This window comes from Nothoprocta perdicaria, unplaced genomic scaffold, assembly GCF_003342845.1.
Source record: "Nothoprocta perdicaria isolate Ctin4 unplaced genomic scaffold, notPer1 scaffold_64, whole genome shotgun sequence".
In the NCBI taxonomy this organism is placed as follows: Eukaryota; Metazoa; Chordata; class Aves; order Tinamiformes; family Tinamidae; genus Nothoprocta; species Nothoprocta perdicaria.
In genome coordinates, this window is record NW_020455910.1 from 2,700,076 (window position 1) to 2,714,438 (window position 14,363).

At 36.0% G+C, this 14,363-nt stretch overlaps 1 protein-coding gene across 1 annotated transcript in view; it reads left to right on the forward strand.

Moving 5' to 3' along the window:
* The window catches only part of VPS13B (vacuolar protein sorting 13 homolog B), a 399,744-nt gene that overhangs the window by 191,877 nt on the left and 193,504 nt on the right, over window positions 1–14,363 (forward strand). Inside the window, exons 22-23 of the mRNA XM_026049995.1 lie at window positions 3,663–3,897; window positions 10,527–10,747. Coding sequence (XP_025905780.1) covers window positions 3,663–3,897; window positions 10,527–10,747 — 456 coding nt within the window. The remainder of the gene's footprint in view (window positions 1–3,662; window positions 3,898–10,526; window positions 10,748–14,363) is intronic.

Genomic DNA, 14,363 nt, shown 5'->3' on the forward strand with positions numbered 1-14,363 from the left:
GGGGTCTGGAGGTGGGGTCACTTCACACGAGTGTCACCCAGTGGGTGATCTCCAACACCTGGAATTCTTTTCTATCTCTGTAAAAAGGGCCTCAGGGAGGTGGATCTGGCTGTTTCACCACCATCGTGGAAGGTTCCCCCTCTTTGCTGCCGCGGGCAGAGAAGCTCTGGATTTGTTTGGCTGCCCTCTCTCTCCTGCCCTCTCCCCCAGTTATGGAGACTTGGTGCTACACAGTTTGTAACTGTACTTCACAGCTGCCTTTATATTCCCTTTTTTTTTAATATATAAAATATGCCCCCCCCAAATACTCCATTTATTCCAGAAACTTAATACGATCCTTTAAAGACTGCTGAGATGTTCAAGTCATTACAGCTTTTCAAGTCCCTAAGATAGCAGAAGCGCAGAGCGCTGTGCTTTGCTTTGCTTAACTTTTTTAGAAGTAGAAGGGAAAATACTGCTTACTTCATTGGTTTATCGTGAGTGTACRTTTCTTTGCATGTGTAGGCCTTGACATAATAGCAATGAAAATAGGGGCTGATTCTGTTTCAAGAATTTGTAATAATTCCTTCTCTTTAACACATGAATGTGTTCAGCATTGGCAAAAGGACACGTTGCTACCAAAACTGAAATAAGATCCTTGAAACAGAAAGGATGTTGCCATGGAAAAATGAAGTAACGCTCAGTGCAGCTGCGAAGCATTAATGAATAGGATATTTTTTTAAAAGATCATTTGTGTTTGGTGTGGCTTGGAGGGTCCCAACCAGATGGTTTCCATGAACAGGATCTGACCCCCAGCTTGAGGACTTCTTACTGGCAGATTACTTCATTTTCTTTCCCTTGGATTGTCAGATCCTTACATTAATGCAAGATTTACTGCTGCAGATTTATATTCAGTTACATAAATCAGTCACATTTTACATTAAATTCACAATTTTAGACACACAGTTTAACAGTTATTTAAAAAGTGTAAAAAGATTTATATGATAGCTTTAATATATGCTATTGATGTCATTTAATTTTAAGATATTTGGATTACATATATTTTAAAGCACTTTTCCRATTGGTGAAGCAATCTATAACACACGTTCTAACTTTTTGTCCAACATATAATTCCATCACCATAGGTGCACTCTGCCATTCCTGCACTGGAACTTGCTTTTAGGCAGATCTCTGGATTCTGTCAGATAAATATCCACAAATCCCATTGAAGTTGATCATTTTGTGTAAGCAGAACCTGACATGGGGAAGTTCAGCCCCTGTGACTCGAATGCTTGGCTGTGCACTTACCTGGCCCTGGCGCATCCAAGCTGCCACTTTCCTTTGGCATTACAGTAATTGCATGATTTTCACTGAAATGTGAATTTTTTACTTAGGTTCATTTGGTTGGCCTTTGAAACTTGGCAGTTATAAGTACTTATAAATAAATTTCATTTATTCGTATAAAACTTTAAATGAAACACAAATACAGAAAACCTCTCTCTAAGTGGATATGTAATACTGTGTATTAGGAGCCAGGTGCTATCATGTAAATAACTCCATCAAAATTCAAGGACCAGCTCCTGTTCATTCCTTTGTAAAATGAAAGAGAAAATATCCACTTTGGTGAACAGAAATCCCCCATGGCCATTTGTAGGAGTGAAGCTGTTGTGCTCCAAATTCAGTGTACTTGCTGTGGTGAAGTCAGGTGACAAAGGTGAACTCTTCTTCAGTAGGAAGCTACTTTTACTCCACTATAAATTAAAGGTAGAAACTCTACTGAGTATTAAGACCTCAAGAGTGAGTACTTTGTAAAACATCTCCTGGAGATCCTGCTGCTGGTAATGTGATAAAGTCTTGTATCTATCACAATGGGTGGAATTTGGGGCTTATTATTACCACATGGTTTGTGTGTCGAGGCAGCCTTGATGTTAATCATCATGGAGATATATGTGCACTTAGAGTGAATGATTGTTCTAAATTGTTTATTCAGTAAGTGCATCGATGAAACAGAAGTTATGCTGATCAGAGCTKCTTTTATTAACTATCTGTCATTATCCTGCAATGGTTTGACCTGCAACCTATTGTTAATAGACCAGAAAATGATCTAATGTGTCACTGTAGAAATCTTTGCAAATTGACACAATGACTAATTTACCTTTTTTTTTTTTTGTGTTGAGCCAAATGAATTACATCTGTAACAATACTCTGTTGCTTTTCATCCAGTATAAATAAAGTACACTCTGTGACCTTGGATCAATAAACTACTTATCAAAGATGTAATTAACTTCATTTTGCAATTCAAACAATTCTAAAACGAGAAACAAACACAGACTTCATATAACAATGTATTTATTTTTGCAAAATTCTCCCTATATTTTTCTGCAATGATTTCTTGTCAGTTTGTCTAAGCAAAAGGGCACAAACTGCTGAAATAAAGATGAATATCTGCATTCTCTTCAGCAGACTGGCAAAGCATTTATGATGCTGAGGAATTCCAGTGCTATTACACATTAGCATTGCTCTCTTGGGAAATTATTAGCCTTTAGGGAAGGGTATCACGCACAGGCCTTGATTATCAGTTTTAAGCTATAATTTCTTTAATTATATCAAATTGATGTTCTCTGTTACATGAGTTTAGAGCGAACAAGTGTTCTTTTATCAAAGCCACAAATAACATCTTGCGGCCGATAGTTTGGACACCAGATTGTTCCAAGCTATTGTGGAGCAGTGGGGTGAATCATAGGCTGTACTTGCTTACCAAAGCACACGAGTGTGCTGGCTCCTAGGGCCCTTCGCTATCCAGGTGCAGAGTGTTACTGCTGAGAGCCAGCAGCACTAGCAGGCTCGCAGTGCCGCCGAATGAGCAAGTCCCCAGGAGTTCAGTTCTGGCTTTGGGCTTGCTCAGCCTGGCCAGAAGTCCCCAAGGAGATGGCAAAATTGTCAGAAATGTTCCAGGGTAACAGCAGAGTTTAAAAATAAAGAACAAAAAAAAGTTAGTGGTGTTTCAATATGAAATTGCCTCTGCTGCTTTTGGTTTGCAGTGGCAACAGGACAAAACTTTACTCAGGGACTTTACTCATTTCTATTTCCATTATTTGTGTTTGGGAGAAGGATGCATGTATGTATCTATCTGTTTATTTTAATAGAAATCATTTTTCCACTTCAGCATATATTCTGCCTAGATTATCTGGTGGTTAAACCTTTTGTACCTGTTCATTACTGCTGACTGCAATGTCAAGTCAGACGTCTCCTTGAAATAAGTCTTTCTATAAAGTGACAGCCTATAAAATGGTTAGCTCTCGAGCCCTTGCTAGTGCTCACAAAAGCTAACGACCTGCAAAAGGAGGAGGATTTTCTCACCTTTTTTTGTGAGAACATTTTCCAGCTCAATCATGTTCCCTGTTAAAAGCTGTTGAAGGGTAGATATATTCTCAGTTTACATGGCACCACCTCTCTGATCAGATTTACAGACCAAAACGACACTTTTCCCCTCTCCCCTTCCGCAATTATAGTTTACTAGAATATAAATATTTTTAAACATTTGTCATCATCTTTCCTTTTAATTTGTGGAAAAACTACGACCATCTCAAATTAGCTATGGTGGATATGCAATTTGGACACCAACCTGAATATGTTACCAAAAAAAAAATAGTAATCTGTTTCTTGGCTTTGTTTTATTACAGCTCGAAGTGCAATCCTGCTGTGTTTTCATCCCCAATGACAACCTGCCTTCGCCAAGTACTATCGTGTCCGGCGACATTCCCGGGACCGTGCGAAGCTGGTACCATGGGCTGAGCTGCATGCCCGGCACGCTCGTCGTCTGCCTGCCCCAGATAAAGGTTATGAGTGCTGGGCACAAACATATGGAACCGCTGCAAGAGATCCCATTTGTTGTGCTCAGACCCATTCTTGAAGAAGGTAGAGTTTGATGGCTTTAAAAGCTTTGCTCTTTAATTTCCATTTAGAACCTCTGGGATTTTGTTGTTGTTTTATTTTGCTAGCGTTTTTAGTCATTATTATGACTTGTTGAGGGCTAGGAATCCCAGTCTTTGCCCAAAGAGATCAAAGTGCAACTCATCAAGCAGCTAGCAGTCCTTCTGTGATAGTTTTGCTTTCTTTGGGGATGCCAAAAAAATCAAAAGTGCATTACTTGCCCAGATTGGTTTTGTCATTCAAGTTGTTCTGTAGCCAGGTTGGGATGATGCCACAGCAGGGGCCACTGGGTTGTGAAATGCACGAACCTTTCCATCAAAAAGAGGTGTGACTTTGGAAGTAGCATTAAATGTAAGATAAGAAAAGAAATTCCTACCTATAGCAGACTACCTCCCCCCCCCCAAAGTAGTGAGGCTGCCTTAGTGTTTGTGATAGGCAASGGTCATGTGTTGTGTTTGGTTTTTAATAGGCATTTTGTCAAGGTTATTATAGAGATTTGAAGGAAAAAAATGAGAATATTTTACTCTCTGGAAGGGGAGTCTCATGGAAAGGGGTAAAAGCRATGAGCAAAAAGTGTCCTACTGCTTACTTGAGAAGGTGATAGAGGTTTGATTTGTGGACTAATCTGAGGAAGGATTGACTTTTAACATCTTGCTACTGCTTGAGAAATGATCTGAAAGGAAGGKGTAAACTGAAAAGGGCCCTCACGAGTGGAAACAAGCTGCTTGTGCTTAAGATGCAGAAAAAAACAGAGCTGTTCGAAGATGTGAAGTGATCAAAGTAACAGGCYGGGGAAAGGCTTTTGCAGCGCTGGTTTACTGCTGCAAGAGTCTTGTTCCATTGGTATTCATACAAAAAATGGTTATTGAAAATGAGTAAGGCAATAATCCCTATCCCTAAAAATCTTGAAAGTTGATTTATGCATTTATTTTAATGATCTTGCATCATAAACCAGTTTAAAATTTCATGAAAGTGTCATTATACAGCTATTTTGTATTGCATTCTTAAAAGTATTATTCAGAAGTATTTGCTACTGTTTTGTATGTTTGTGCTAAGATAAAGCAAAATRCATGCACAGTTAGAGAGCTTTTGTTAGAGCATTATGTAGAAAAATTATTTTATACCTATATATGGTTCAAATGTAACCAGTTATAGAGAATATTTTATGAAAATATGGAGTCAGAAACATTCTTAAAAGCTGTTCTTATTCCTTCCATCTCAAATGTTTATAGATTTATAACAGCATTTTCTACCTCCTTTTGTTCTGCAATTTACTGTTCTCTTTCTTCTTACTTTTTACTTCAAGCTCCCGCAACAGAAACAAAATCATAATTTTAAACACTGAACATCTTATTAGGCATGTTTTAAATGCCAGCAACTGAAAAAATATGTAGACGTTTTCCTTAATTAATTCTAGTGGGAATTATCTAATTTACTAATCATAGGGACAGGTAAAAGGTAAATTACTTAACCACAATCGTCTTTTGTTTGATTTAAACTTAGGATGTAGCTTAAGCTATTTATGAAAGTAAAAAGTCGTTTGAATTTTGTTAAACCCAGATTTGCAGGAAAGATCCTAGTGAGAGAAAAGAATCACTCTGTTTGGGATAAAGTGCAGTGTAAGGAATCTATTTGCATGTGGCTTTATGCTCTGGGAATGATGCCAAACAGAAGTTCTCACCATCTTCATATTTTTGATTCTCCAATGGAGCCGTTGCCTTCCCTTATCCCCAAACTCCCCCTAAAAGAAACCACTAAGAAAGTTATTTTCATAGCTTTTAAGTCACCTTCTTTCTTTCCTCCCAGGATGAGATGGATAATTTTAATGCATTTTTATTGTGAGAGTCTCTAATTTGCATTCTGTGTGTGAGCAAGACTTCAGGGACACAGCATCATTCCTCAAGCAYGTTACCTTCTCTGTGAAATGTTATTTTATCTCAGCCTGCTTTTCCTGAAAAATATTTTTGAGTCATTATTTTTTTCTACTAAAAACAAAAATCTGAGCAAAAGGCTTGTTTACAGGGACACATACTTATTTTTAAGAAAGTTGTACGATTATTCATATATTTTTACTGTTACTTGAAAAAATAAAGGAGAATATGATGACAAGGAGCATAGTCATAATGTCATTTGGGGATATTGCAGCCCTCTCACAAAGACTTTTTGACCTCAAGATGTCAACATACTGTAAAAATAGCTTWTATACTATCCCACAGTCAAGTCTTTCGACTTGTGTTGGGAGCTCGGTTATATTTCTTTTCTGAAATACTTAAAAGAGCATTTAAAGTACAGTGCTTCTATTCAGAAACATAATTTAGCACAATCACACTAAGTAGCTTATGAATAGAAATAGGTTTATCTCTGTAAAGAATGAGGTACTCTGTTGAACCTCTGTTGAATAACAAATACCCCTGAACAAATTTGTAAGAAATTATTAGAATACATTATTTTCTTGAAAAGTCGGATCAATCACATGAGAACATTTCAGATCTAGTTACAATTAATGAGGCAGAACATATTGAAGAAATTAAATAGAAACTTCTTTTATTTTGCATTTTTAATCTTTCTAATTTAGAACTCTTTCTGAGTTCCACTTTTCTTTTTATACTAGCAACTGTTTGGTACACTGCTCCCCTTTTTTGTGAAATACAACAAATCATTTACTCTTGCAGAAGTTTTGTAGCTTAAGTTTAAACTTAAGAAACTCTCCAGTGACTTCTGAGGAAGTAGAAAATTAGGGCCTCTAGTATTGACTATTGTAATGAAGTGTCTTAGCCATAATGCAATAACATATATTTSCAAAAACCTCTGCAAGTTAAAGCAGAGACTTAGTTCATGGTTAAAGCAGAACACTGATTTCTTAGAAGTTTTGATCTTTCGTTGGATTAAAAAAAAAGTACTTCAGTATACTAAAGGAAAAAAAATGTGTAACTGAAAAGGAAAATTAAGGCAATGGGCAAGAAAATATTGACATTCAAAAACTCTGTTTTTTCTGTATTTATTCAAGTCATCTTCTGTAAAACACAGTAATTATTGTATTTAGTAGATGTAATGACTTTATAAAATTAGTCCTCACATTGTAACGATATTCTTCAATGTCTGAAGAGCAGCGAAGATTCTGCTTAGACACTTGCTAACGCCGAGCTCAGCGCACGCAGGGCGTGCGGCCAGGCAGCGGCTCCCCGCGCRCGCCTGGGAACAAGGACAACATTCACCTAAGCAGTCATCATTACTCTGTCTTTTTCTTTAAAATCCTGCATGTCGCATGAGAACCTGAGGGAATTGGAAATGCCACGTACAGACCCCGCAGCGTAGGTGCAGAAAGGGCAATGAAGACAAAGTAATCGAGAGGCTTTCTAAAAATTACGTAGGATACATTTAGCAGACCTGGGAAGAGATCCCAGATCGTTCACACGATCAAGCTTTCGTGGTTCTCCCCTGACTATTACTAATTTTAAACAAGCAAAATTCATAGTTTGCAGAATTGCCAACATTTTATACAGCATTTGTGTGACTGCCACTTGTGCAGTGTGGGTTTTCAAATAGAAGTGTCATATAAAAGTGAGAGCAAAGGTGTAATAAAATTATTACTAACTAAACAAATTTATCTCTGTCTTGTYTTGTAAAATGTGGAAAGGCTCTCACTAAAAAAGAAAGAAAGAAAATCATCAGGATGTTACAGGAAATGAGGTAACTGCCAGAGGAAAAAAAAACCAAAAGCTTTTAATTATACATATAGCAAAAATAACTCAAATTCACTGCAGAAAATGATTCTTGGCAAACTATAGCAAATATTGGATACCTGATAAATGCCAGTTCACTTCATCTGGTGATGGAGTCCGTCAACTGTCAAAGATCTGAAAATGTCACATATATTTAAGAAGTCATAAAACAGTTGATATATCTCAATTAAGAGATTTTCTTTTTTTTTTTTTTTTTTTAAACCAGTGCTGAGAAGGAATTTCAAATAAGGATGTATGAAAGCTGTCAGTCAGGAATTAACTGGAATCAGAAACCTTGTTTCATGTTTATCTTTTATATTCTTGCCTATTAAAGAAGTGGCTGCATTGTGGTTCTGTTGAATGCAATGTTAGTTTTACTTCACCTTAAGAGAAGCTCAGAGATTAATAAAGTAGTATACATGGATGGGAACACTGGATATGCCAAGGAAATGTCTGCCAAGTTTGGTGCTGTTTTTTCCTTCCTGCCTCCTAATAAATAAATGGGATTTGAAGTTAATATGTTTTAAACAGTATTGCTTTTGATATTTAGACACTTTGAATGTAGTTGCCTAAAAGCAATCTGCAAATGAATGCAGGTAATTTTTTGTTTGTTTCCTAATGTAAAGCAATCAGAATTACAACCCCAAAACAAGTATTTATAAAATGGACAGCTCCAGTACAGTATCTGAATGATAAGTGTGCACGGAGCTGAGGAAGATGTAGATGATGGCAATGAGGGGGATTTTATAGTTGTAAATTTGTGATATATTTACTGCGCTGTTTAGCACTCTGTGGTTTCTATACATTGAACTATGCATGCACTCAGTGTTCTCTCTGGACATTTTTTCTAATCCTTGACATATAACTGAAGTAAATTCACTGCGGTGATCACAGAGAAAAGCAAAGATCGTGTGTAGTAATTAGAAAAATGTCATTAGAGTTGACTTCCCATTTGATTTTTTCCAGCTATTACAATTAATACTTTGTATTTCTTGGCTGGCCAAACTTGGAAAAAATACCATTTGCTAACTGCTTTTAAATATCTAATCTGAAATATTTCCAAAATATTTTTGAGTTACTTTGGCCAAGCTGAGTTCTTCAGTCCGTAATAGCTTCAAAATAAGCTACAGAATTTTTTGTCTCTTTCTTAGGATGAGGTGCAGAAACTTTTTGATATATTCTGACTGTATACACTTACTGCTGGTGCCACTTGTGTAAGAATCAATAAAAGTTTTGCTAAAATAATATGATTTAAGAAATTTGKWTTTTTTTTAATTTCAGAAGTTTTGTAATTTTTTTTTGAACAGTTAATTGCAGTTAGCAGTTAATTTGTGCTATTTGTCAGGGATGTGATTTCTTCAGAGGACACACTGTTAACAGTGTGCCACCCCAAGCTGCAAACACACACATTGATTTTTCTAAAAACCCTAGTTCAGGTTCCTTACAGCTCTGTTAGGGTCCCTTGTAGTAGTCCTGGGTACTTACCTGTCATCTTCTGTCCCATTACTCAAGACTGCCTTGGAGCTTTCAACATGCAGGTCTTCCTACCACTATGACTCCAGGCCCAAAGCTGTGGAAAATTAACCCTCACACCAAATAATCTTTGGGTTTTGGTATAGGAGAGGGAGCCGCTCTCTTTCTGTTCTCCCAAATGAATGTTCTCGCAAATGTCTCCGTACAAAAAGACAAGGAATGTTTTGGCCCTGGCTGGGGTTCCTGAATGCTCGTCATGCTGCTGGCATTCTGTCCGAGACTGTGAGCAGCCATTTTCGTGTTCCTCTGAAACAGGACAGCTTCGAGGTTGCTTTTCCATGGCCTCAAAACTCACATCCTGCCCACGGACTCCCCTTCATCCAAATGGGACCCAAAGGCCTGACTTCCTCAGCAGAAAATCTGATAAATAGAATAATGAAGACTTTCTTCTGGGGAAAAAAAATCTTAAATGATTGCTATACTCCCATACTTCTACAGAGCATTTTAAAATTATTTGAAAAGACTATGTTTTGTGTGAAATAAATGAGAGTTCACTGTGTCATTTTCCTCACTGCTGCTAAATATTCTTYGGGTTTTGGTTTGCAGTCTCCTATAAACCTAAATTGCCTCTTTGGAACAAATGGGATGTGGGATTTTTGAGGTGCGTGGTTTTGTCCCGCACACAGCTGCTTCCCTTCACCTGTTCCTGATAGAGCTGGCTAAGATGTCTAAGGTTTTCTGACACAAGTTTTTGTTACCTTTCTAAAAACTTGGCCAAAACATTCTATCTAGCTTCTGTCCAGCCTTATGGGAAATACCCACAAAATATCCGTTTTTCCACATCTATTGACAATCCAAAGGAAAAATCCAACTTCAGCCTGTACTGAAGTTGCAGCCATTTTTTTATGGTGCTGGAAACTGCTTCTTGCCTCACCGGTTATCCCTCCTGATGGTTYAGGGAGGGTTCCTTAAAAGGAAATGAAATGCTCAGCATAAGTTTATAGTAATTAATTTTGTGTCATGATGTCCTGATCTCTACATGTAGCACTTGCACTTTGGGCTTGGCCTTCTCCACCGTGTTGGATGTTCTTGATCTTCTCTCCCTGCCCTCCAAGGCGCTATAGTTTTCCCTATTTCATTCCGTATTCTGTAGCCCCAGCGAGGCTTGTGGGAGGCACTTGGCCACAGTGGATTCGCAAYGGGTTCACAATCCCAAAGCATTCCAGTTTTTCAGAACTAAAAAAAATGACATGTTTTAGATTTCAAAGTGTAGAATGGAATTCATAGTTGAAGGATATTTCAGAGAGTTTGGTAATAATTTAATGGGCACTGTATGTGCCTTGAGTTTGGGATAAGGCCTTTACTTAATTTGAAAATAAAATACRGTCTATAATTGTTTTATTTCTTTTTAATGTTTAGGTGATGCCTTTCCTTGGACAATCAGTCTGCATAATTTCAGTATATACACTCTCCTTGGACAACAGATGACRCTAAATTTAGTGGATCCGATGGGCTGTACTTCTACTTTAGCTGTTACTTCACAGAAACTGCTGGCTTCAGGGCCAGAAGCCAGACACTCATTTGTCGTCTGCCTCCATGTCGACCTTGAGTCCCTTGAAATAAAATGCTCAAACCCCCAGGTTGGTACATTTAATTGATTTATGAAAGGAAATTAAAAATAACTTGATTTAAGTACAATTGTTCTGCATTTTGTTGAAGAGGTTCTCTTCTATTAAACATCTTAATTTTTTTTTAACTGGGCCATCAAGATCAAGGTGCTTAGATTAAGATTTGCTTTGAAGCTCTCTCAAGTTTTGTAATTTAAACTCTTCTCAAAATGTAATAGCTACAGTATAAATGCATCTTTTGGCTGATGGAGTGAAATGAATTGCAGATGTACCGTTAAATGCTATAGTACTGCTCTGCTGTTACTGTGGGTTCATGTATGGGAATGGCTTAACGCAATTTTTATCATATTCTCACAGAGCTAAAATTTCTTCAAATGTAAAATGTTTTTAGGCATACAATGGTTATTTAGTAAGTAAAAAAACAATGCATATAAATAGAAGTTATCATCTCATATATGACTAGATTTTCTAAGACTGCACCCTGTATTTTTCTGAGTTGGATCAAGTTTGCTTTGGTCCAGCATGGTAGGTTTTATTTGCATAATTTTGAGTAATTTTTGCTATGATTTAAATAATACTTTTGTGACAATTGCAGCATATTATCAGCAGTGGTTTTGCAAAAAGCACTCTTGTTCTCAGGAGTTACAGATCACCTTAGATCTGAAGGCAGCATTCATATACTGTCTGCTGCAACCATTAGCCATATGTCAGATTCTTCAGAGGACTTCATGAACAAAGTGCACTATTTATTTCATATTTAGTGGAAAGAAAAGATAGGAACATAAAATATTACATCTTTTATCTCATAAACAAGACATCATGTTTATAAAGATTTACAGACCTATGGTCTGAGATCACAAAAGTTAAGGTGGCTGCTGTAAGTTTAATGTTGTCCCTTGTGTATATTCATTACACAGATATTACACACATATTTCTCGATCACATCCTGTTTGTTGTACAGTGAAATATCAGAMCTKTTTTTTTTAGGAATGCTCATGTAYACTGTGGTGTGTACACAGAGTAACTGTGAAATTTGATTCTTTAGAATGCCAGACTCTATTTTGTCTRTAGATGACAGCTTTAAGTTAGATGATACTTAGTGAATTTGCTAGATGGTAACAAAAGTGAAGTATGTTACTGTCTAACTCTTATGATTTAATATGAAATGATGTTCTGATGGTTCAGCCCTCTATGCAAGTTCAATAGATACTTCCAGTATGCAAAATTGTCAGGATTTCATCTTTTACCATATTGTTCTCAGTTTTGTGGTAACATTATTTTTTAAATGCAAAATATTGTAATGTATTGATTTTACTTTTTTACTGTAAAGTACATATCTTGCCAAGTGGGCAGTGAGATCTTACTGAGTTACGGAGAGTTCTGCTGGGGAGGAAATGGAAGCTGTGTTGAAAGGGGAACATTTTTGTAATAAATAGTGGCAGTGTTGTTCATATTTTGTTATGCAATTTTTTTCTTTTGAATAGAGAGTACTAAAATAAAATAAAATAAAATAAAATAAAATAAAATAAAATAAAATAAAATAAAATAAAATAAAATAAAGTTTACTGTGATGGTCAAAAATAATTCTACAAGATGAGACCTTTCTCTTACATTAGCAATTCTGATCAGGAATGGATCTTGAGAATATTAATACTCACTTGAAAAAATGTAACCAGCAAAATAAATAGAAATCCTTTCATTTTCATAATTAATAACCATTGAAATACAATGGAATGTCTCACTTTCATTTTTATGAGGTTTTGCTGAATTTWTTTATTTATTTAATTATATTGCAATTTTTGAGGTTTTTTCTTYCTGCTCTTTAACATGTCTCCAAGAACATCATCTCCCTCTAGGTAACTGTGTGCTTTTCCTTGATGAACCTTCTCCTTGTTGTTTTGTGTCTAATTTTAGAGACGRGTAGAATATTAGGTTAGTACGATTTGGTCATATGATTCCTGGAGTGCTTCAGAGGAATGGATATTGCTGTCTGAATTAGCAACTCCTTCAGAGTGGCTGCAAAGATTCTAGCTTGAAGACTTAAAATGAAAATGTAAATAATGATTAACTATAATGACTGTGACTGTTGTTATCTCATTTAGATCCAAATTCTTGAGCAGGGGATTATCAAGTGATAAACCTCTTTAGCTTGTGTACAAGCATGCCTGTAAACATCGAAGTGGCATCATTTCTTCATTCATGTTACTTTGTGCCTTTATGAATCCTGGCATAATTAATTTTTTGGGATCCTTGCTTTTTAAGGACAAACATAAGTTTAAATTAGCTTTTAGTCTCTTGACCAGTAAATATTTTGATGGAAGGGAGGTTGCAAGCATCTATGATTTGGATGTGTGCCTGCATCCCATTAATTGTCTAGAGATTGTTTTCCAGAAAAGTGTCAGCACCCATTAATGTTAAGCTACTCAGTCAATCAGATGGGTATTATTAGTCTCTTTTCCTGATTTACATGGAAGACAGTCAGCAAAAACCTGAAAGTTTTGTAATTAATCATTTAAAGGGTACCATTGCACTACAGACCCAAGCCCCTTTTAAGTTTAACTAAAGTAAGTATTTGCTGTAAGCGAAACAACTAGCAATAAACTTAGTCTGTAGATAATTCCACGCGTGAAGACAAAAAATACTGAATTCATCTTCTCTAAGAAAAAAATCTGTCAAGAGAGTATATGACCTGCTCAGTGTAAGCCTTGAAACTTCAAAAGAAAATCCAGGATGAATTAAGAAGGTTTTTATAAAATTCCAGCACTTCACCTCTTAAGAAAGGACTGTAGCATGTTCTTTGAGACTTCATCACACATTCTCACGCACAAAATTAAGTACTGTTTTATATCAAATGTAGATTGACAACAGTGTTTTTCTGCATCTGTTCTGCCCACATAAGAAGCCAGCTTCAGAGAGTAGATGTGTCCTGAGGCTTAAAGTTCTTATAAATATGAGAATTTCCATTTTTTATAATGGCAAGTTGGGTATGGTATCCAGCTGTGGATCTGCTTATATATTGTTTGCAGTTTTCCCTGAGCTTGTTTTATACAGTATATGGCAATATGTTGTCATACAAATTCCATGATTAATGCTTATTTACAAAAGCTTGTGTAAATATCTTAGAACTGAGTCAAACAATGTGCAAGTTAAACAGTATGTTTTCTGAATATTAGTATGACATTTCCCAGGAGATTATTGAGTTTGATAGTGGATATTCTTTCTACTACTTAGAACAGTTACATATGCTGCATGAGATCACTATTTTATTACTACTAAAAAGGAGTAATTTTTACATTCTTAATATTTTATAATGCTTATTTTTATATAATTTCCTTTTTCTAGGATTTTAATAGAAAGAGTAGTATCCATACATATGAAATATACCAGAAATTAGATTTTTTTAATTGTTAAAATGTGTTAGTAATAAGTTTTACAAGACCAGATTATTGGTTATATTTTTATGAACTACATGCTATATGTTTAGAGAAACACATATTTCTGACCAAAATAACTAGAGCATAACTTGTTAATTAATATAATTGCAATATAGTTACTTCTCAGAACATTATAAACTGTGAGGCTCACAGTCCTGTTGTATTTTAAAACTGAGTGGAGAACTTTGATTTGG